Genomic DNA, 21,087 nt, shown 5'->3' on the forward strand with positions numbered 1-21,087 from the left:
TTCACAACCTACTCAAACTCTCGGTACAGGACCTCACCACACGGGTCAAGAAGGTTTCTGTCTCATTTCTACTCTGAAGCTCACCTTCTCCTGCTCAAACTGCTGACAAATGTTTCTGCTGCTCTAAAGTCTGGTCTCCAGAACTTCCTAAAAACTCTCAAACTCTCTTCTGCTGCAGGTTGCTTTGTAGAACTGCTGCAGAAAACCTCACTAAACCACATGGAGGGGCCTCAAGATAGTCGTCCAAATGAAACCGTACAAAAACCAAACTAGCACAACCCAAACGCTAAAGTCTCCTGCAGCCTACCAGAGAACCTCTGAGAACAGAGAATCAGGACAGGAACTCTTACCTTCTGGACAACCAACGTTGGTTCTCAAACAAGAATACAGAATGTGTCTGACCAGAAACCTCTGAAGACTCACTACAGCCAAGATACAGACACAACTCAGCTGCAACAAATCCACTAATCACTGCACACATCAGCACCATGTGCTAACTGTGGCTAAAGAACCACATTTACCAAGACAACTATCCAGTACAAAGCCCTAAAACACACCAAGAAACACATTAAAGATGATTTTACTGCTGGAAGCTGCAAGCCAACGCCTAAAGAACAAACTCAAGCAATGGAACCAAACCCGGTTCACTGGTGAAGAGAAGCAGAGGAAATGTTTGTCTGCAGCTAAATAAAGCAGGAAGACACTGAGCTGCTCAGGTGTTCCTGATAACACCAAGCAGCCACCTGGACAGCCAATAGGAACACAGCTTCCTGGAAGTCCAGAGGGCTGGGTTAGTGAAGGAAATTTAGTTTAAAGTTGAAGCAGAAAGTTAACAAAGAAAGTTGAAAACCACCTTCTGATCACTGAAATCTCTGAGTTTTCACACAAAGAACACCTGAACATGTCAAACTGGTTCCATAGTAGAACCCTCATTGTAAAAACGTCATAGTATGGTGTGTTGCTCAAAAAACATTAGGACCCGGCTGTCAGGGGACAAACATGTAAGAAACATGAGAACAGAGAGAACCCAACCAGTAGGTCACAGTTTATCATCATCTAATCATCTCCTGAAGTCCATATGGTGAGAGACATCAGTATCTGGTTGTTAATTTACCAGAGGATGCTTATAATCATGTTGATGTGGTCTGTACTCTACAGTATTTTAGTGACTCAATAAATGCCTAAGTTGTTTTTTTTTTATGCTTTTTAGTTTTTAATAAACATTTAACAGCCTATATGTAATCAATAAATGGCCTTTGCCTATCTTAAGAAAAATTCACTCAGAACTGTGATATGTTAACAGTACTAAATAAATCAATAAATACATGCATACACACAAAAATAAGTTAATACATTAACTGTGTTTAGATAAGATTTAGATTTTTTAAAAAAGTTGTTTATGTTTTTGCAGAATCCAGTATTGCTCACTGGTTGGTCATTACATTTTGTTAGTTTGATTTCACTGTTTAAAATGATGCCACCTCTTTTCAGACAGAACCTGTGATAATAAAACAATACAAATTTTTTAGTTCTGTGTTAATAAAGCACTTAAAGCTTTAAGTATGGCTAAATGCTTTTTTCAAAATTAAATATATCACTCCTTAGGTGGTAGTGGCCCCAAGTTCAGTAAAGTTGGAAAGATATTCACAGATTGGGACTTCCAGCATCAATAACTCATTAGATATAGGTTGTCAAAACATAAACGGTGCCTCTTTCCCATTGTTGCAAGGCAGACAATGTGCTACAAGCCCAGTTTTATCAAAAGTAGCTGTCTTTCAAGCTACAGGAATAACATTGGTGTCTATGGAGTGAACAGGGTCCGTCTGCAATTTGCAAAACCACTGCAACAGTAAAGAGAGACAAATATTCAATAACTTCACTCTTATACATTGTAGTGTCACTAAAATCACTGCACCCTTCAACTGGCTCCTGTTGACAAAGTGTTTTAACAGAAATGTAAATGCTGTAATTTGATTCTTTTAATGAACCATGTAACTTGAATGGATGTGATGCTGGTGTGACCACAGTGCACACGTCTGATGTTGCTCACAGTGGTCCAAGGAACTACTCAGGGAGTTTGTGTGTTTGCTCAGACTCAGGAAAAATTACAGGGAACATTGGTTAAGGGCCTTCCTCAAGGGCCCGACAGTGGCCACATCGGGGTTTGAACCTCTGACCTTCTGATCAGTAGTTCAGAGACTTGGGCCTTGTTTTTCAGGTGAAGATGAATATTATGGCTTAGACTTTAACAAACTGTGATTTCTGATTTGATTGATCGAAACAAGCCATACCTGAGTTATAAACCCAACAATCATTCAAAGTTTGTAAACAAATAGAGTTGGCTACAACCCAGAAAGTCAACCATCAGCATAGACTGTATGTAAAAGATGGATGTAACCACTGTGATGTCACCCACTGCTCTGTGGATTAGCACCTGAAGTCTTAAGTTTGGAATTTTGATTGTCGTCATCTTGGTCTTTTCAAACCAGACACAACAGATGAAGGGTGAATCTGACTGAGAATTCCCGCACAGAACGCACAACACAACCTGCTTTATCATCTATTTTATTCTAAATGGAGCAATAATTGCCTAAATAAACACCATGCTACATTAAAGACGACTTCAAAATAGCAATTAAGATCATAAAGTGATTAAGAAAATGTTAGCTAAGGTAACAAAGGTAGGGAAAAGAAAGTTCATTTTCTCATAGACTTCTATACAGTTGGACTTCTGTGTGCAGTCAGAGGAGCCGCCTCCTGCTGGCTGTTAGGAATAATGCAGGTTTTAGGCACTCGTTCATTTGCTTTACATTTTAGACGATCTTTCAGTAACGGTCTAGTCTTCAGTGTCCTGTAGCTGTAATGTCCCAAGTTTGGTTTGATCTAAAGCCCTAACTAGTGATCTTACTCTGAACTCACTCTAGTGATGAATGATGCTTAGTACTGTACCCTCAAATTAAGTTCTTTTTGTTTAACTGTTTGAAATGAGTAGAAAGTAGTCTTCACCATTTGATTACTTTTCTATTAGCTTTTTAGTAAGTATACCTTCAAATAAGTTCATTAAATTCATTTTTAAATAGCCTATTATTATTAAAAAAGCTCCCACAGTATTGACTTAAGCCTCTAACTTAAAGATCATTGTCAGTAATGTGCTGTACCTGAATCACCTGTTTTTATCTCGTTCTGTTTGTGCCTGGTCTTGTTGCTTTTATTTATTTAACAGGGTGTTGCAGTAACAGCACGTCTGCTCAGGCAGCCTGCCCTGTTCAAATAAAGCTCAGATAAATGGAGCTCGCTGCAGTTTTTAGACTTTAAAGTGGCTTTTGGATGAAGGATTGTAACTTCATGTCAGGAATGGACAATGTATGAAAACACGTTTTATTTCATGGAAAAGAGATAAATTGCAGCTTTTGCTTAAACACTTCAGTCTTAATTAAAGTCTCTGTCTCATTTCATGTGTAATTGCACCGTCGGGTTTATGTGGAATACATTAGCGCCTGTCAGTGTTTTCTTTTTCCTCTTTTTTTCACCCACAGAATGAGTTACATCAGCTGTTTTGTGTGTAATTTACATTATTTCACATCTTAGTTTTACTCTTGTGGTGTATTCAAATAGAATCCCTTTTTTTGCCTCAGAAGCTTTGATCATGTCATGACTTAGTTTCACCTTCATCGGTCTATAATTTCCAAATATGTTCTTATTAAACCAATAAGGAACGAGTTATATACTGTAGTTTCCTGGGGGTTTTTTTGCACAGCACAAAGATCACGTTGCAAATGTGTTCATTTCAATTGATTGTGAAACGTTTTTGTTTTTTTAACTGCAATCTTTCACCACTTTATATATTACTTTCAGCTGAGTATTTGAACCGTCATCCACTACTTTTGCCTTCTGACCATTTATCCATTACTTGAAGCTAACTTTTATAACCTTTTATTCATCACGTTTCATTTTTGCCTCCATTTATCTAACGTTTCCTGCTGTTTATTCATTACTTTTAGCTAAATAATTGAACCGATATCCATTATTTTAGATTACTCCTTTAACCTTTTGTTCATTACTTTTTGTTCACTGATCTAGACCTTTATTTGTTACTTTTAGCTAAATATTTGAAAATATTTCCATTGCTTTAGATCACTTTTCCTGCCTTTATCCATTACATTCAGCTAAGTATGTGAACTGTTTTCTATTATTATAGAAACTACCATAGTGGCCTTTTATAGATTGCTTCTAGTTGAATATTTCAACTATTTTGCATTACTTTGAGCAAACATTTGCTGCCATTTATTCATTACTTTATGCTAAATATTTAATAACTCTTCCAGCCTTTTGTTTATTACTTTTGCTAATTTTTCTAACCCTTTTTTTGTTACTTTAAACCAAAATATGTCAAATATGTTCCATTATTAGAGATCAATTTTCCTGCATTACTTTCCTTTCATGCATTACTTTTGGCTGAATATTTCAACATTTTTCCATTTTTTTTAGCTAACTTTTGTACCATTTCTTTTAGTTGAATTTTTAAACCATTTTCAGTTATTTTAAATAACTCTTTGTTAATTTCACCTAAATAATGTAACATAATATTTCAGTTAACTTTTCACGTCTTTTATCCATTACATGAGTATTTGAAATGTTTTCCATTGTTAACTTGTATAGACATTTATATTTTACTTTTAGCTGAATATTTAAACCATTTTCCTTTTTTAGTTTATGTTTATAGCCTTTTATCCAATACTTTTAGCTAAATTTTTTTTTTAATATATATATATATATATATATATATATATATATATATATATATATATATATATATATATATATATATATATAAAAAAAATAATTTTAGATAACTCAGCTAACTTTTTCCTTCCGCTACCTACATATTTGAAGCATTTTACTTTATTTTAGATAACTTTTCCTGTCTACTATTCATTATTTTTAGCTAAATATTTTTATCCAATTTCAACTACGTTTAGCTCACATGTGAAACCATTTATTCATTAGTTTTAGTTAAATATTTAAACCATTTTCCATCACTTTCAGCTGACTATTGTAGCCTTTTATTTGAAAGTTTTCCATAATTTTTTTTCGTAATTTAGACTTCTCTGCATATGTCACACACTCATCACAAATTATAGCTTTCAGATGATGCAGCTATCTTTGCAAATGTCTATTTTTTTTTATCTAATCATAATTTGTAATTTTTCCAATCAGTCAAGCTACTCCAGTCTTTGAAGGTCACATTTACACCTGATTCAACGATATGCTGAACTGTTGTTACCTTATTCTATGCACTAGCTGTTTTCTTTATTTACTATACAGTTACTTACAATTCTGTCACTAGATTATTCACACTCCCTCTTATCAGTTAATAGGTAATCAGTAAATAATTCAGTTGGAGGAGGTGTTTCGACAGAGCTGCAGAGAGGACTGTAGTTCCTCTTTAAACTGTGACTTTTTTCTGTTAACCACAGAATAGTCTGACTTCCTTTATCTCGCCATGCATGAAGGAGCGTCTGTTAACCCTTAAACCTCCCTGCAACGACGACAGCTTCATATAGAAAGATCTCTCAAACGTTTTCCTACCAATGTAGGAGTGTTGACCAAAAAAAGAAAATAAAATCATGAATGCTAATAGTGTAAATAATACAAATACTGTTGTTAAATATGAGTGCATTGCTCATTACATATCATTTTAGCAAGTATAGTTAAGGGGTTGCAAAAAGTACTTATAGAAAATGTGAACAACACAAATTTTCTCTGAACTATGAATAAATGAATAAACTTTAAATTTTGACAAATCACTTAAAATTTGTTTTGTTGGTCCAATACGGAATTCAGCTCTACCCATTTCTATTTTAATAATTTGTACCTCATAGTTGATTGTGAGCCACAGTTGGACACAAAAGTTTGATATCATTTTTACAGTTACTTCACCATAAAAGATGTTAAGGGACTCTTACAGCAAAGTTATCCAGAAAATGCTGAAATCCACGTGACTTTTTCTCGAACTACAGCTGGTACTGGCCTTCAGCTGAACCTTAACAGGGAAAAATGTTCCATTAAAATATAGGAGAAAACATACAAATCAATAGAAATTTATTTATTTTTTACTTATCAAAAATATCTGCAACACAATTGCATAGATGGACACAAAATAGCTTACATGATTGTTTCATGTTACTGTAATAATGAGAAGAGAGTGGGATGCTTTTTTAAAAACCTGTAAATCTAAATAAATGTACATCCTGGTTCCTCTTTCGTTTCTGTGGAAAAGGATGCTGACATTGTGATATAACTCTCCAATTCTTTCTCTGCTTCCAAATAAGATTACTCCTTATAAATAAGGACAACAATAAATATTCCAAATATATTAGTTCTTGGTTTGTTAAATAATTTTCAGATATATTTTTCAGAACCAATTATGTCACACAAATAAGGGGAAAACTCTAATGGTTAATAATGTTTATAACTTAAATGCTATGATGCTCCTCTATCACAAAAAAAAATGGAAATGAAAAGTAAGAAATCAACAAGTTTCTTCACAAACGAGTCTGTAGCTTCTCAAAATAACTTCTTCACAGTTCAGTAATGCACACGGATCCACTCCGTGTGTTTTGTTCTGCCGGAGTCGGCAGCGGGGAAGTTTTTTTGTGGTTACTGCATAACATTTTCACAGAAGAGGCATCCCAGAAATGAATCCTTTTCGTAGGGGAACATCCACTCAGTTTGTGCTTCTCCAATGCAACCAAGCCAAAAAAATATTGACTCTTCTTGCAATTTGGAAAAGTTTCCACACGAGGAAGCAGCTAATCCAACAGACATGCACCATCACGACATTCCTCCGGACCGAGTGGGTGTTTAGTGGGCATTTTACTGGTGCTGCTCCTGGATCAGTTGGCGTATTGTCTGTAAAAGGCAACCTTGACGCGCTCGATCTGGTGACACAGTTTGATGGCAGGACCGAGCTTCAGGTCCATACACTCCTGGACTGTAGGCAGCGTCAGCAGCAGCAGAGCCTGGCCGTCGATGTCCTGCACAGGAGGACACACGAACACTTAAACAGACAAAGACAGGAGCTCCGAAGATTCTGGGTTTTTTTTTTTTTAGCTTAAATCTCTGAACCCCAAGCAGTTTCTAGGCATTTTATTTGCTCCTGTTTCATTTTTCCTGCACCTCTCTGGAAACAGCACAACCATGACTAGAAGTAGAGAGAAGTCAGAAATCTATTTTGTGCAGTATAGCACAGTTGTAATGTCAGAAGCTGAATTTATTTGATTATTCATTTTACAAAAATTAAAGAAAAAAAAGGAATGGGTGAATGAGAAACACATTGTAAAGCGCTCTGAGTACCACTAAGGTAGAAAAGTGCTATATAAGTGCAGAGCTTTTATTACCGCAGTTGACTGGTCATTAGTGAAGCCAGATAAGGAAACAAATGTGGGACTTGCTTCATAGTACAGGCCCCTGGTGTGCATTTTATTTTTGTCATATAGTCAGAATATTGTTGTCTTTCGTCCAACAAACAGCTGGTTTTCTGTAGTTTTTTTCATAAAGGTCAGTCTAGGAAAGTAATGAGAACAAGGGGAAAATGCAAATGAGCTTCTTCTAAGTAGGCAAAAAATAATAATGGAAATGCCTTTTTAAAGTGAGTGGGTTATAATAGCATTTCAGAGTCTTTTGTAACAAACCTGAAAATAATGTCTAAGGAAGATGGTCATTACCTGGATGGATATCTAATCAAACCGTGAGGGGCATCTGTCTAATAAGAATCCTTTGCAGTTTTGTGTTTGTATGCACAAATATAAAAGCTCAGATGTGTGTGATGGTGTTTGTGTACCTGCTCCTGGAAGATGTTGGCCAGAGATGCACAGTCAGTGGAGTTAATGAACTGGACCACTTCATCTATGCTCCACTCCAGAGGGTTTCTGTCTAAAACCAGCTGACTTTCCTCCTCCTCCACCTCAACACATAGAATAAAACACACTGTAAATTCACAAACACTGGCTTCATTTGTTCACTTCTATCAAACGTACAAAGTTTATGTGGTGAAAACATCTGTCTTCACTTTGTTTTGAGAAGCTGCTAATGCAAACCGACTTTAAAATGTCCAGTGAAGGTTCAAAATGTTAAATGTGTATCAGGATTATCAGTTCATTAATTTAACAGTACCAGTAAACAGGACACATGATGACTGGATCTCTGTGTTTCACCTGCATGTCCTGTCCTTTGGGTGGCTGGTATTTGTTCTGGTTGTAGGCTGACAGCGATCTAGTCGACCTCCTGCGGCCTCCAGAAGCCTCCTGGCTGCCGGCAGCGTTCCCCATGCTGACCGCCCTGCGCAGCGTCGCGGCCCGGCGAGGTCGACTGCTGGTCACCTCCACTGACGAGGCGTCGGTGTGGTCCTCGCGAGGCTCCGAACTGGTGCCTTCACTGCCCGACTGCAAGGCCATCTCTTCATCCTCCTCTCCCTCATCGCTGTCCTGAAGGAAGCAGAAAGACGGGAGTCAGAGAGGTGAGGTGAGCTTGTTTTGTTTTGGCTACAGCCTGAGAGTTTTACTAAACAGTCAGCCTTTCTTTGTAGAAGATGGCTATATCAAACCTAAAACCTCAAGTAGATGTAATGGATATCATGACGGTGGTTATCAACTTTCTTTGCTGACCAGGTTTTCTTCTGTATGCTCACATAAAAGGGGGTGTTTAACAGTCATATGACTCTTTTTTTTCACACAAAATGACCATGGCATCACGCCTACTTCAGCCAAGAGGTAACTGTTGTTATAATGGAGAGCTATGAGGAATATAAGAATTTATTAAGGTCAAAAGTGCTGCTGCTGCAAACTATACAGAAGAGGAATGCTGGTAGAAAACAGTTAATGATTTAAGTTCAGATTTAAATGCAATGCAGCTGCTTCTTTGTAACATGCCAGCTGCACATTGAAGCTGTTAAACTTTACACTTCCAATACTTACACGACCTTCAAAACGTGCATTTAGATCTAACGCTGTTGAGTTTTTGGAAAGAATAAGAACTAGAATTTCTGTTATTCATGACTGCCAACACATTAGTCAGTTTTCTGCAGCACCAGCAACGTGAAAGGGACTGGACCGAACATACACCCATATGTGTGGATTTTTTTTACTGTGATTGCACAACTTTGTTTAGCAGCATTAGTAACATATAGTTCAACAGATATATCTATAACATTTTCCCTCAGCTGAGAATCTGTATCACTCACAGAGAACTGGTGAAAGGGAGACGCTTCTTACAGCAGATTTAAATTACAAACTTTAAACAGAAGCTCCTCTGGTGCAGGATAGCTGTGCAGCATCAGTTACCATGGTGACCAGGCAGGTTAAAAGACAACCACCTTCATGAAACTGATCACTAATCAGCCACTAATCTCACCTTGTAGCACAACCATCTGGTGTCGTCTACACCTCGACATCAAACACAACCAACTTTTATTTTATTGTTATAAAACGTTTTTTTGGATCTTTTATGAAGTAAAAGCAACTTTCACACACTTTGGTGGGCACTAGACAGGAGTTTTATCAGGGTACTTGTGTCGCCTGGAAGTACTAACAATGGTATCAATATGTAAAATATGTGGCTTTAAACAGTATTTGTCCCACAGCTTATACAGTGTCCCTCAACAGTTCATCCACCAAGTATTTATTTCATATTTTGAAATTACTGTCTTTATTAAATGCTCGAAGTTGCACCTCTACTTAGGGCAAAACACCCAGGTACTACAGGAAGAAAAACTGGGAAAAAAATCCTGCTGATTGTTCAAAGATGCTCCAATATTGACTTTCTTTTCTGACAAGGCTGTTGTTCATACAGGCTCTTAGTGACATTTAGCAAAACCCCTGCAAGTGAGTCAGAGTCGCTCTGAGCAGCTGTGAAAAGCCCCTGAGCACAAACTTTTATTAACACTACAGAGAACTCCTGGTAGTGAGATAACATACTGCATGCATAACACCCCAAGGCCTTTTTTTTAAACCAGACTTCTAGGAAGTACACTCCAAAGCGCTCTTAAGAGGCAACTTTGGATAAAAAAAAATGCCTTGCTAAAAGTCAATAAAAAGAACGACTCCTACTTGTAGCGTAGTGTCCTTTAAGAGCGCCTCTCAAGTGGTCAAATAAATAAATAAATCATTAAACAATCAGAAAAAAGAAGCCAGACACCAAAGCAAAGATGAGAAGGAATGAAAACCAAAGGAAAATCGGTGAAAGAAAGAAATTCTGCTGCTGGTAGATGAGAGAAAACTGATGCTAAGACCATTTATTTCAGTTACAGGTCGAAAGGCTCAGAGGGAAATGATGGACACTAAATGTAATTCTGTAGAATTAAAGCTCGAGTCAGCAGGCAAGAAAATAGAGAATCAGGAGTAAACTTTTGGACTCGTGATGCATTTCATGAAATGTAGCTCAGAAATGTGATACAGAAAGTCTAACGCAGATTTTAAATATCCAGACTGGTAGCTGCTAATGCTCTCCTAATGACAACTGAGCTGCAGACAGAAGAAAAGAAAAGTCCTCCTCATTATTCACCAGATTCAGTAGATTCTACTGTTTACATCTGGACTGTCAGCCAGCTCCTCAGTCTGTAAAGCAGAACATGCTGTACAAATTAAGTTTGAAAATATTAACCCCTAAATATTCGCTGAATTTTTCAGGACTTCTATTTTTTTTAGTAGTCAGTGAAATGTTTGGTTTATGTGACCACAGCAGCTACGATAAGGACAACTTTTACCTTAAACCTAGTTTTAGCTTTTATTTTACATAGCCTATTTGATTAAAGGTTTTAAAATGTACTGATGACTTTTTTTAAAAAGAGCAAAGAATAGAGCCATGAGATGAAAGTGAAATAGAAAGGAAAATGTAACATAGTGAGCAAGAAAAATACCGACATGTGTGATTTTAACTCCTCAAATGTGAAGATTTACTGTTTTTCTCGGTTTTGTAAGATTAGAAATGTAAGTATTTTTATTTTTATTCAATTTTGGATTGTTAGATGAACAAAACAATCAACAGAGATGACCAGAAAAACTGAGATTGCCATTTTTTTGATGTCACATTAATTATTTGAGAAAAGAATCTCCAAATTAACAAATTTAGAAAGCTACAGACCTAGTAGAAACATCTAAACAGATCTGAGCTGATCTGTTTGATGTTAAAAGCACTTATTTATCAGTTTATTCTGAAACTATACTATATATTATATTCAAAATGCTCTCTACCTGCAGAGAGACTCTGAATATAAATTCTTGCCTTTCTTCTTGTTTTCTCACCACAGCTGCTCATTATGATCATGGTGTCTAATGTTGTGTGTGCTTCTGGAGATTCACCTTTAATTAGCTGGCAGCAGTTGCTGGTATAAGCAGTGCATTTTTTCTTGTTGACAAAGCTTAAAAGTGCGCTCGTATGCTGGCTTCATATTTATACGTATTTCTGTGAGCTCTGAAGCTGATGGGTTATGGCATGGTAAGGTAGAGGACATTGGTTTCCTGAGGCTACATTTCTCCCTGCAGTTAAAACAACCTCCTTACGTTGCCTGCCTGGGAAAATGCTCATCCTGAAAGGTTAAACTCAGGGAACTAGTATTTATGCGCAGTAAACACTACAGATTACATGAAACACTGTAATGTGATTGACTGCAACTGAACTGTGCAGGAGTAAGTTTCTATTTTTAGGTAAGTGTACAGTAAATCTCTGCCCAGAGGTTGTATATCTGCTAATACAGTCTGCACTACTACACCCAGCATGTCTTAACTGAGCTCCTCTTCTTCCCTCCTTTGTTATATTTACGGTTGAGTTTGTTTGTATTTATATGTTGATTTTGCTAGAAGAGAGGAAGGCGAGGACAAAACGGAGCAGAGAATTGTTTTCCAACCTGTGGAGAACCAGCAGGAGTGTAGTCTACGGCGGACGAGCGTCTTTTCTTCTGCACAAAGATAGCTTTCCTCTTCTTCCTGCGGCGTGTCGGCTTGGCCAGCTCTCCCTCGGCTGTCTCCTCTCCTCCCATGGGCTTGGACAGCTTCCTCTTCTTCCCATAGTAGTAGGCTGCGGACGCAGAGCAGATGTCGAAAACAATGCGACCAAAACAAAACTCAGCTACTCATCAAAGGCAGTTATACACTTGTGCAGCGTCACATGGCTTTGATTTGGGAATTTTTTTCCATAGCTGTGGCATAAGAAGTGATGCGTGTAATTACAGAGACTCACTGTATTTGGTTTTTGTTTGCAAGGAGCAGTTCTTTGGGCACTTGTCAGCGACGAGGACGGGGCTGAAGAGGTTCGGGCAGCACTGCAGCTTCACGCACACCTTACGGCAGAAATCTGAGATCTGGTCGGCGAGGCGGACGATCCGGATGGTGGAGCGATAGGTTTTCCCTTTATATCTGTGAGGGGAATAAAAAAGAGGGAGCAAGGGAGGGATGTCGTGACATTGTCAGCCAGCGATTACACTTTTATTTATGAGAACAATGGATAATTAAAGGATGCGTAATCCATCAAAGCGCTCCACAAAGAATGATGATTGCCTGCGCAGTAATGATGTGAAAGTGGGCTGTTTTAGGAGGGCAGGCGTGAACTCAGACTGTCTGGTTGATGAGGGCGATTCAGGAGAGAGGAGCTGGATGCACGGTCAATTTTGCAATATCCCACCTAATGGCTAAGATCAGAGAAGGTGAGCTCATCTGTTGGCAACACTGGAGGAAAAGTCTGGCTTGTTTCACTGAACTAAAGTGACCTCTTACAGACGCAAACAGGCACTAATTAAAGCTTTGATTGTATCTTTTAGGGAGCTCATTGTTTCAGGTTTTCGAACACACTGATGAATAAAGAGGACAAAGAATAAAGCAAGAAAATGGAAATGAAATGAATAAGAAAAGGTGTCCCCTAATGTAATGGGCATATTTTTGGTTGTTTTAAGCAAAAATATCACATTTTAACTACCTTTTTTCCCTGTTTTATATCTTCCTGAGATCTGACCCATTCATTCATGTCCTCTGTAGCAGGCTTTTGTTTTTTTATCTATATCTTTTGACTCATCTGAGCTACCCTACTACACCCTGATGTGCTCAGTAGAGGACATCCTGGCCTGCCCAATGATATCTCATGTGATTGGCTAGGATGAGGGGAACTTTGTTTTCAAGTCTTCATGTTTTTTACTAAAGCTCTAAGGATTCCCATGACAAAGATGACAGAATCTACAGCCAATTTGACAGTTATTTCTGAAGAAAAAGCAAAATTGGCATCCATCCATTATCTATACATCACTTGATCCTCATTAGGGTGACGGAGGGCTGGAGTCTATTCCAGCTGACTGAGGGTGAAGACAGGAGACACCTGGACAGGTAACAGTCTGTCACAGGACGACACATAGAGACAAACAATCACACTCACATTCACACCTATGGCCACTTTAGAATCACCAGTTAACCTCAGCATGTTACTGGACTGTGGGAGGAAGCTGGAGAACCTGGAGAAAACCCACACATGTATAGGAGAACATGGAGACTCCATGCAGGAAGATCCCAGGAAGGCCGGGACGCAAACCGGGGATCTTCTAAGATTAGCATTTTCTTCACAAATTAAATAATTAATCGATTATTTTACTAAGAGATTCCCTAAATTAACCAGTTTTGAAAATAACCACAGTTGCAGCCCTGGTAGAAAATAAATTATATGAATTAATTAAATCTGACATTTTAGCACACTAATGAAGAAATGCAGCGTGACTGAGCTAATACTGACATTTTCAAACATCTGAATGAAGCTTTCTTGATCTGTCTGTATAATGAGGAGTATTTACTTAACAGTTTCTTTTGAAGTTGTTAAATGGACGCAGATATGTGTATTAAGAACAACCATGTCCAAAGCTCATTGCTAGCTGTAGGAGAAAATATAGAGGAGGTGTTTAAGGGTCCAAAAAGCTAAAACCAGCGTGATTTAATTAGGAAGCCTCATCCACAAGGGGTCCAAGGACAGCCAAATAAATAAGAAGAAAAGCACTCGGAGAGCGCAGTACTGCACCAAGGCTGCTCGGTTGTTGTATCGTTTCAAACGGATAAAATCTTGAATAACAACATGACTTTGCGCTGAGTACAGGTGTGTGTTCTGCATGTGTACGTTAAGTACGGATACTGAATCATGTGACCTAAATATGTAGCAGGTGGCAGGAATTGATGGGACTCAGAAACACCCCCACAATTTAATCAGTTGTTCCTTGGATCATTTCTGATGGATAAGTTCTGATAAGTCCTCAGTGGTGGATTTGTAGTAGGATCACAATCATGTGATCATCAGCAGGCAGCTGACGTAGTGTTCACTTGTTGTCATGGTTACAGTGATGCCGTGCTGCTATCTGGCAATGATACAGAAATCTTAACTAATTCATGGATCCAGACTATAAGCCGCATCACTGCCACAATCTAATCACTTGGTCCTTGTGACATTTCTGACCTTCCCTGTAAACTTCATCCAAATCTGTTCATCTGTTTATGAGTAACGTTGCTGACAGACAGACAGACAGACAGACAGACAGACAGACAGACAGACAGACAGACAGACAGACAGACAGACAGACAGAGACAGACAGAGACAGACAGACAGACGCTGATCATCACTTAACTCTGCCATGTTCCTTGGCGGAGGATTAAACATGACAAAAGGTCAGAAAATTGTGAAAACTTCACATCTCGAGTCAAAGTTAACAACTTGAAATGTCTTGTTTTTAACTTTACAATGATTTAAATTGGAAAAGTAGTAAATCATCATATTTAACAGCTGAAAACTGCAAATATTAGAGCAGGGAATATTTTAAGGTGGGGCTACTTTGTTATTGAGAAGCATCTGAGCATGTATTGAGTTCTTGAGTCAGTTCCAACGTTTCGCTTACATTCGGTTTCCAAAAATTAAGGTTTCAAAACTGAAGTCCACAAACAAATGGACTGTCCATCTTTTACATACAGTTTATGTTTAAGATTCATGTCTGTTTTTTTCTCCTATGACAATTAAGATGCACAGTGTGAGTTCATTTGCACCCATGTGGTTATTAGCCATGTGAATCTAATGACCAGAGACGGACCCCAACAGGACCCGTACAAACTCAATTTTAAATAAGAATATGAAGAAAATTACAGCCCGTCATAATAAAACCATGAATTAATGGAAAGTGTGCTCTCTATCGACTCGTCTTGCTGTGGCGATACTGACAAATACATTTGTCAGGTTTTTCCCGTTGATTAATTGAACTGTGTACTGAACCTTCTACGCATCACAGTCAGAAATAAATTGGCTCTCTGGGCGGTAGATGCCCCAGAAAATTAAAAGTAGCTCCACTGGCGAGTTGTCAAAACACTCGTGCATGAATGTGATCACTGTGCTCTGCAGGCCATCGGAGGTACTGGAACCTATGACTGGCTGATTCTTCCTGGTTTCAGGCAGGAGAACGGAAGCAGTTTTTGATTAGAAAACACAGAACGCTGCCCGGAGCTGTGGAATAATTTGGTTCCGTGTGGCCAGCAGTGGATGAAAATGCAGACCTGACACAAACCACTGCAATGAAAAAATAACCTAAAAAATTCAGTGGAGGGTCAAAAGTGGACTCGTAGGAACAGAGAGAGGGTGAAAAAACATGGGGTTGTTCTCTGTAGTGATGTCTACCCTTTGAAACGTGATAGAAGATGATTAATTATGATTTAAACATGAAGTCAAATTATTTTTTTTTTGATTTCAGAATTGAATATCTTCTTGAAAATGACCAGAAACAGGAGTGAAATGAGAAAACGTTGTGTTCCTGTGCATGTTCTCCTGCACTTCTTTCTATTTTCTCCTCACTTGGCTTTGAGGGTCTCCTCTTGGCAGTCCCAGCTCTGATCCTCCAGCTCCTGCAGCTCCTTCAGGACTCGTCCAGGCTTGTAGGCGGCGTTGATCAGCATGCTCAGCAGCTGGAGGCGAGAGCAGAGCAAAAGAAATAAACTCCCGGTTCAAGAGAACAGTTCTCAAGAAGTGAGCGTGCAAGCATGATCCAAAACCACAAAGATAAACACTGATCACAAATCGTGGACAAAACTGCATTCTCAGACACACACAGAGAGAAAGTGCATGTACGTGTGCACAGACGGTCTCTGGAGAAATTAAGCGGCTGTTTTGCTGAGCGGCAGTGACGGTGTAAAAGTGTAAACACACTTGACTGACAGCTCCTCACATTAAAATGAAGGCACTGCTGGGAAACTGCAGGTGGTTAACAAGACATCGCTGTCTGGCCCTCCATCTTTCACCTCCTCCCTCCTTCAGTCTCTGTCAGCCCTCCCCTCCCCTGCAAAGTGTGGCTCTTTGATTAAACCTGCTCCCACTGCTCCTGACATCAGCCCACCTCTCTGAGGACCAGCGTGCATTTTCCGGGTCCGACAGCCTGGGGCAGCTCCGCGATGCGCCCCTTGTTGAGGTAGGGTCCTGAGAAACAGCGGTGGTTGACAAAAATCTTGGAGCAGCAGTATCTCCCATTGGCTGAGCCTTGGATAGAAGGAATACCATAAACCACAACATCAGTTATATGCTACATAGAAACTCAGAATAGGTCAATAATCCACTCTGGTAAAAACAGACACATAAAATACTGTAAATATTTCCTTTTTTTTCCTTTATCTATATATCATATACAAAAAATATCTACACTACCGTTCAAAAGTTTGGGGTCACTTTGAAATGTCCTTATATTTGAAAGAAAAGCAGTTTTTTTCAATGAAGATAGCATTAAATGAATGATAAATCCAGTGTAGACATTGTTAATGTGGTAAATGACTATTCTAGCTGGAAACAGCTGATTTTTAATGGAATATCTCCATAGCGGTACAGAGGAACATTTCCAGCAACCATCACTCCTGTGTTCTAATGCTACATTGTGTTAGCTAATGGTGTTGAAAGGCTCACTGATGATTAGAAAACCCTTGTGCAGTTATGTTAGCACATGGATAAAAGCTGGAGTTTTCATGGAGAACATGAAATTGTCTGGGTGACTCCAAACTTTTGAATGGTGGTGTACATGGGATAGCTTGAGATCTATGATCAAGATTTTGTGTTTGAGGCTCTCTTCGATTAAGATTTCGTCTCATCTGTTACAGAAACACAAGACGACTACACCAGCTGAAAAGTAAAGAAGAAAAAGCGTTACTGCTCTATATTAACATCCACAAAGTTTTAAACAGAGTAGTCTTAGTACAGAGTCGGTGTTTAAACTCTAAAACCCGCTGGTTGGTTTTTATTGTACGTTTGCTCTCTTTTTTTCTTTTTTTAATAGGTGCCAAAATGACAAAAGTTGTAAGAACAAGAAACTGATTATCTACTTTCCTATGGGCTGTGAATGCATCATGTGTTGTGTGTGGTTCCATCAGGAAAAAGAAAATGTATATATTCAACCAATATCATTTTATTCTACTTGTCACATTTAAAAATTATTTAAAAATAAACCAAATCCTGTGAAAAACAGAAGGTTTTGTGCTCCCCAGTGTACCTGAGAAGCCATAAGAGACTCAGTGACCTGATAAAACAGACTTTTAGGATGAACTTTAGGCTGTATTTATACAGAGCAGAGAATAAAGTAAATCGTGCTGGATAAATTAAAAACGTGAAACAGAATACAGAGAAGCAAGTTGTCTGTAAGTTGATGGAGGAGACATTCCACATGGTGAAACATCTTTCTAGAGTTGTTGGCTCTTGAAAAAATGCTTCCGTTTAAAAGCTTCTCTCTTTTTTGATACACAAAAAGACATTTGAGTTCTGTCTGCGTCTAGTCATGGTTGTGCTGTTTCCACAGAAGTGCAGGACTTTAGATTGCAGTGAAAAATAAGCTCTGTAAATGTGATAAGATGCTACAAAACACATTTCACAACACACTAAGGACTGCGAACAGTGGATTCAATTCAATTTAAATAATGTGGTGTTTTTAATTAGTGTTTTCTAAAGTTTGGTTGTATATTTAGTGTGTAATTTCTCTGTTCCACAGCACTGCAAAGCATCCCTTTCTCTTCTAAAAGTCTTATTTAAAAAACAACATCCATTATGTAAAATATCTCTGAAAACATGACTCAACATTGTAAATATTTCTGTAACAGTAAAATTATATTACTATTGTAGATATACAACTTTGAAAGTTTGGATCAACCTATTTAGTTATTGCTTACTGACAGTTTAACTGTCAAACACAGAGCTAATCTACTTCAGGTCTTCACTGGTGGTGTCTGTATTTTAAGCATGTAACTCAGAAACTTTCAACAGATATTTCTAAATATTATTAGTACAAAGACCTCCTTTTCCTGCCAGTTCAAACCAGTAAAAACAGCACAGGAAAAATGTGAAGTTGCTAAAAGTTGATGCTTTTATGGTCCAGGATTTGCTCTGCTAGTGTCTATTTTACTGCCCATATGCTTTATTCTTCTCATATTCTTCTAGTTTGTCATTAATGTGTGACTCTGATCATTTCCCCCCGATAGGTAAATATAGAGTCAAACTGGTGGCGACTACATCCTGCTCCTGTGGCTTCCAGAGATGAAGTGAGGCTGGACTGAGCGCCACCCTTCCTGCAGCCGCTGACTACCCCCAGCACCTGGAACTGCACGGCCAGGGGTGAATAGTAATTAGGTGAGTCCATGAATATGCATGAATGAGTGGGTGGTTTTTAAACAGGGGGTTTGGAAAAGAGGACCAGGGTCTCCAGGAAACAGCACACAACTACTCCCACCCCCCCCAGCTTTTCTTGTGTTTGAACATACATGTTGTTTAGAGGCAGAAACTGAACGCTGCATACGTGACGAGGTGAGAGAAGGAAGTGGTATTTTGGTGTGAGAGGCTTCTTCTCTGATGTTTGGCTGCTGAAATGCATCCAGAAATACACCTGACATCGCCTGGCATCCCACCGCTCTTTAAATAATATTTAAGCAGGTTTACCTGGCTGTGTTTTCTACATTTTTGGATCTAATCCCGCTGCCAGCGCTGGCAGTTTGCATTTACTGCAGTGTGGGGAAGCTGCAGCTTTGTAGTGGATTCCATTAGAGCAGAAGCGCTTTAAGAAAAAAATTGCTATTTTAAAGCGACAACCAAGAGAATATGCTCGCATTTATCTGTCAGTTGAGTTGAATTGTTAAATTGCACAACACCCAAAGAAAGCTGAAACTTGAAAGTCACGTTTAACATTCAAAATGTCAACATATACATTCATTTTCATCCCAGAATAAAAGGTTTACATAATATAGAACTATTTCTAGAGTTAAAGGTGAATAATTCATATATTTTCATTCATATTTTCATAAAACTGTCACCTGTTTGGCTTAAATAATACAGAATTATAACTGTAATGCAGTTGCAGATGAGTGTTTAGTGCTCCTGTCACATTTTCACTCACTGTGGGCTTTTTTTCTCTGCAATATAAAATTCTGCACCTGTATAGAAACAGAACAACCATGACTAGATGTAAAGAGAACTCAAAAAATGTCTTTTATGCAGTGAATAAAAGTTATAATGCCATAAATCACAAAAAAGAAAAAAGCAAAAGTTAAATGTTTTGGATTATTTGATTTTCAAATTTGAAAAGCTGGAGTCACCATGCACACAGGTTTGATCAATAAAACACTAAATATACTATATTATAGTGGTTTATTACATTTTTAATTTGTCTCCTTTGTGCTCTGTGTAAGCACAGCCTGCAGTTCAACCCGGTTCAGCCAAAAAGTCCCTCATTTTTTGTCATGTGATTGTTGGTTGCAGCTGAGTGACTAATGGCTTCACAGTTGTGCTAAAAATATATGTATTTTTGTTTTTTACACAATCTAGTATTAGCAAGCTGATTATTTTTGGCAAATCCTTAAATATCTAGAGTAGAAGAAAGTGATTTTAAGCTTAGATTTGTTTAGATTTTCTGACAGAACAGCATGTCACACATGAGTAGTTTAAGGACCATCGGAAAGTTGAAAATCTGATGTTTTTTTCTGTTTAAACAGTTTTACAAGCTCTGATAAATGGTGTGATTGTAGCAATTTTCTTTTATAAAGATAACAAAGTTTTCAAACCAGCTGGCAGGTTTTAAGGTCCAGAGTGGAAATAAAAGATTCAGTTTAATATTTAAAAAAAAAAAAAAAAAGAATGCTTCAATCCTGGCTACAGCTTTTCTGTTGTGGGTGTAGTTTTCTTGTTGCAGCTGATAAAAAGCCAAACAGACACAGAGTCCTGCCTGTGCAGCCACAGTGATACGTGACAGCAGGAAATTATTTAATCTCTCACATGCATCAGTGATAAACAAGTAGTTCCTGTGCAGCAACATTCACTAAGCACAGCAAGTCTTCCCATGTGTAGTAAAAAATACACCTTCACCACTGAGGAAATAAAACTCGATGAGCCACAGTGCAAATCTGGCCACGTTTTCTATCTAGTTGTAGCAGCTATTTTCATTTGTTCTTTGGAACTAAAACAGGAACACTTTCTGTGTAACTTCCCACTTTGCTGTAAGATTAGCGTAAAAACTGAAAGTTGGAATACAGACACAAAATGCTCGTCTCTCTTTATGATTGTTGTAATCAGTTATCATTCTTTCAGGGCAAATTCTGATAAAATTTCACAATTTTAACCTGTGATTTGGGTAATTTAGCCGACGAAACAGCACATCACAGATAAATAGTTCATTTAACATCAGAAAGTCGGACAATTTTTCTTGTTTTCAAAGTTTCTTTTGAAGATAAATGGTGTAATTTTGGTGTTGTTTTTTTAAAAAGATAATCATTTTAAACCCAATGGTTGTTTCTTTAGTTCAAGGGGTTAACCTGGCAGTTTTGTGTTTTCTTTTTATTATATACACTACTGTTCAAAAGTTTGGGGTCACTTACAAATGTCCTTATTTTTGAAAGAAGTAATTTTTTTTTCCCAACGAAGGTCACATTAAATGAATGATAAATCCAGTCTAGACATTGTTAATGTGGTAAATGACTATTGTAGCTGGAAACAGCTGATTTTTAATGGAATATCTCCATAGGGGTACAGAGGAACATTTCCAGCAACCATCACTCCTGTGTTCTAATGCTACAT

At 38.0% G+C, this 21,087-nt stretch overlaps 1 protein-coding gene across 2 annotated transcripts in view; it reads right to left on the minus strand.

Annotated features, from left to right (window-relative positions):
- Positions 1-6,085: 6,085 nt before the first annotated feature.
- Positions 6,086-21,087, minus strand: part of sfmbt2 (Scm like with four mbt domains 2) — a 77,371-nt gene continuing 62,369 nt past the window's right edge. For both annotated transcript variants that reach the window (XM_023278460.3, XM_023278459.3), the window contains 7 exons: positions 16,391-16,530; positions 15,853-15,962; positions 12,235-12,410; positions 11,903-12,072; positions 8,217-8,486; positions 7,844-7,966; positions 6,086-7,037 (listed from right to left, as the gene is read on the minus strand). In XM_023278460.3, the coding sequence (XP_023134228.2) occupies positions 6,897-7,037; positions 7,844-7,966; positions 8,217-8,486; positions 11,903-12,072; positions 12,235-12,410; positions 15,853-15,962; positions 16,391-16,530 (1,130 nt within the window). In that variant the 3' untranslated portion in view covers positions 6,086-6,896. The remainder of the gene's footprint in view (positions 7,038-7,843; positions 7,967-8,216; positions 8,487-11,902; positions 12,073-12,234; positions 12,411-15,852; positions 15,963-16,390; positions 16,531-21,087) is intronic.

Source organism: Amphiprion ocellaris, chromosome 21, assembly GCF_022539595.1.
Source record: "Amphiprion ocellaris isolate individual 3 ecotype Okinawa chromosome 21, ASM2253959v1, whole genome shotgun sequence".
In the NCBI taxonomy this organism is placed as follows: domain Eukaryota; kingdom Metazoa; phylum Chordata; class Actinopteri; family Pomacentridae; genus Amphiprion; species Amphiprion ocellaris.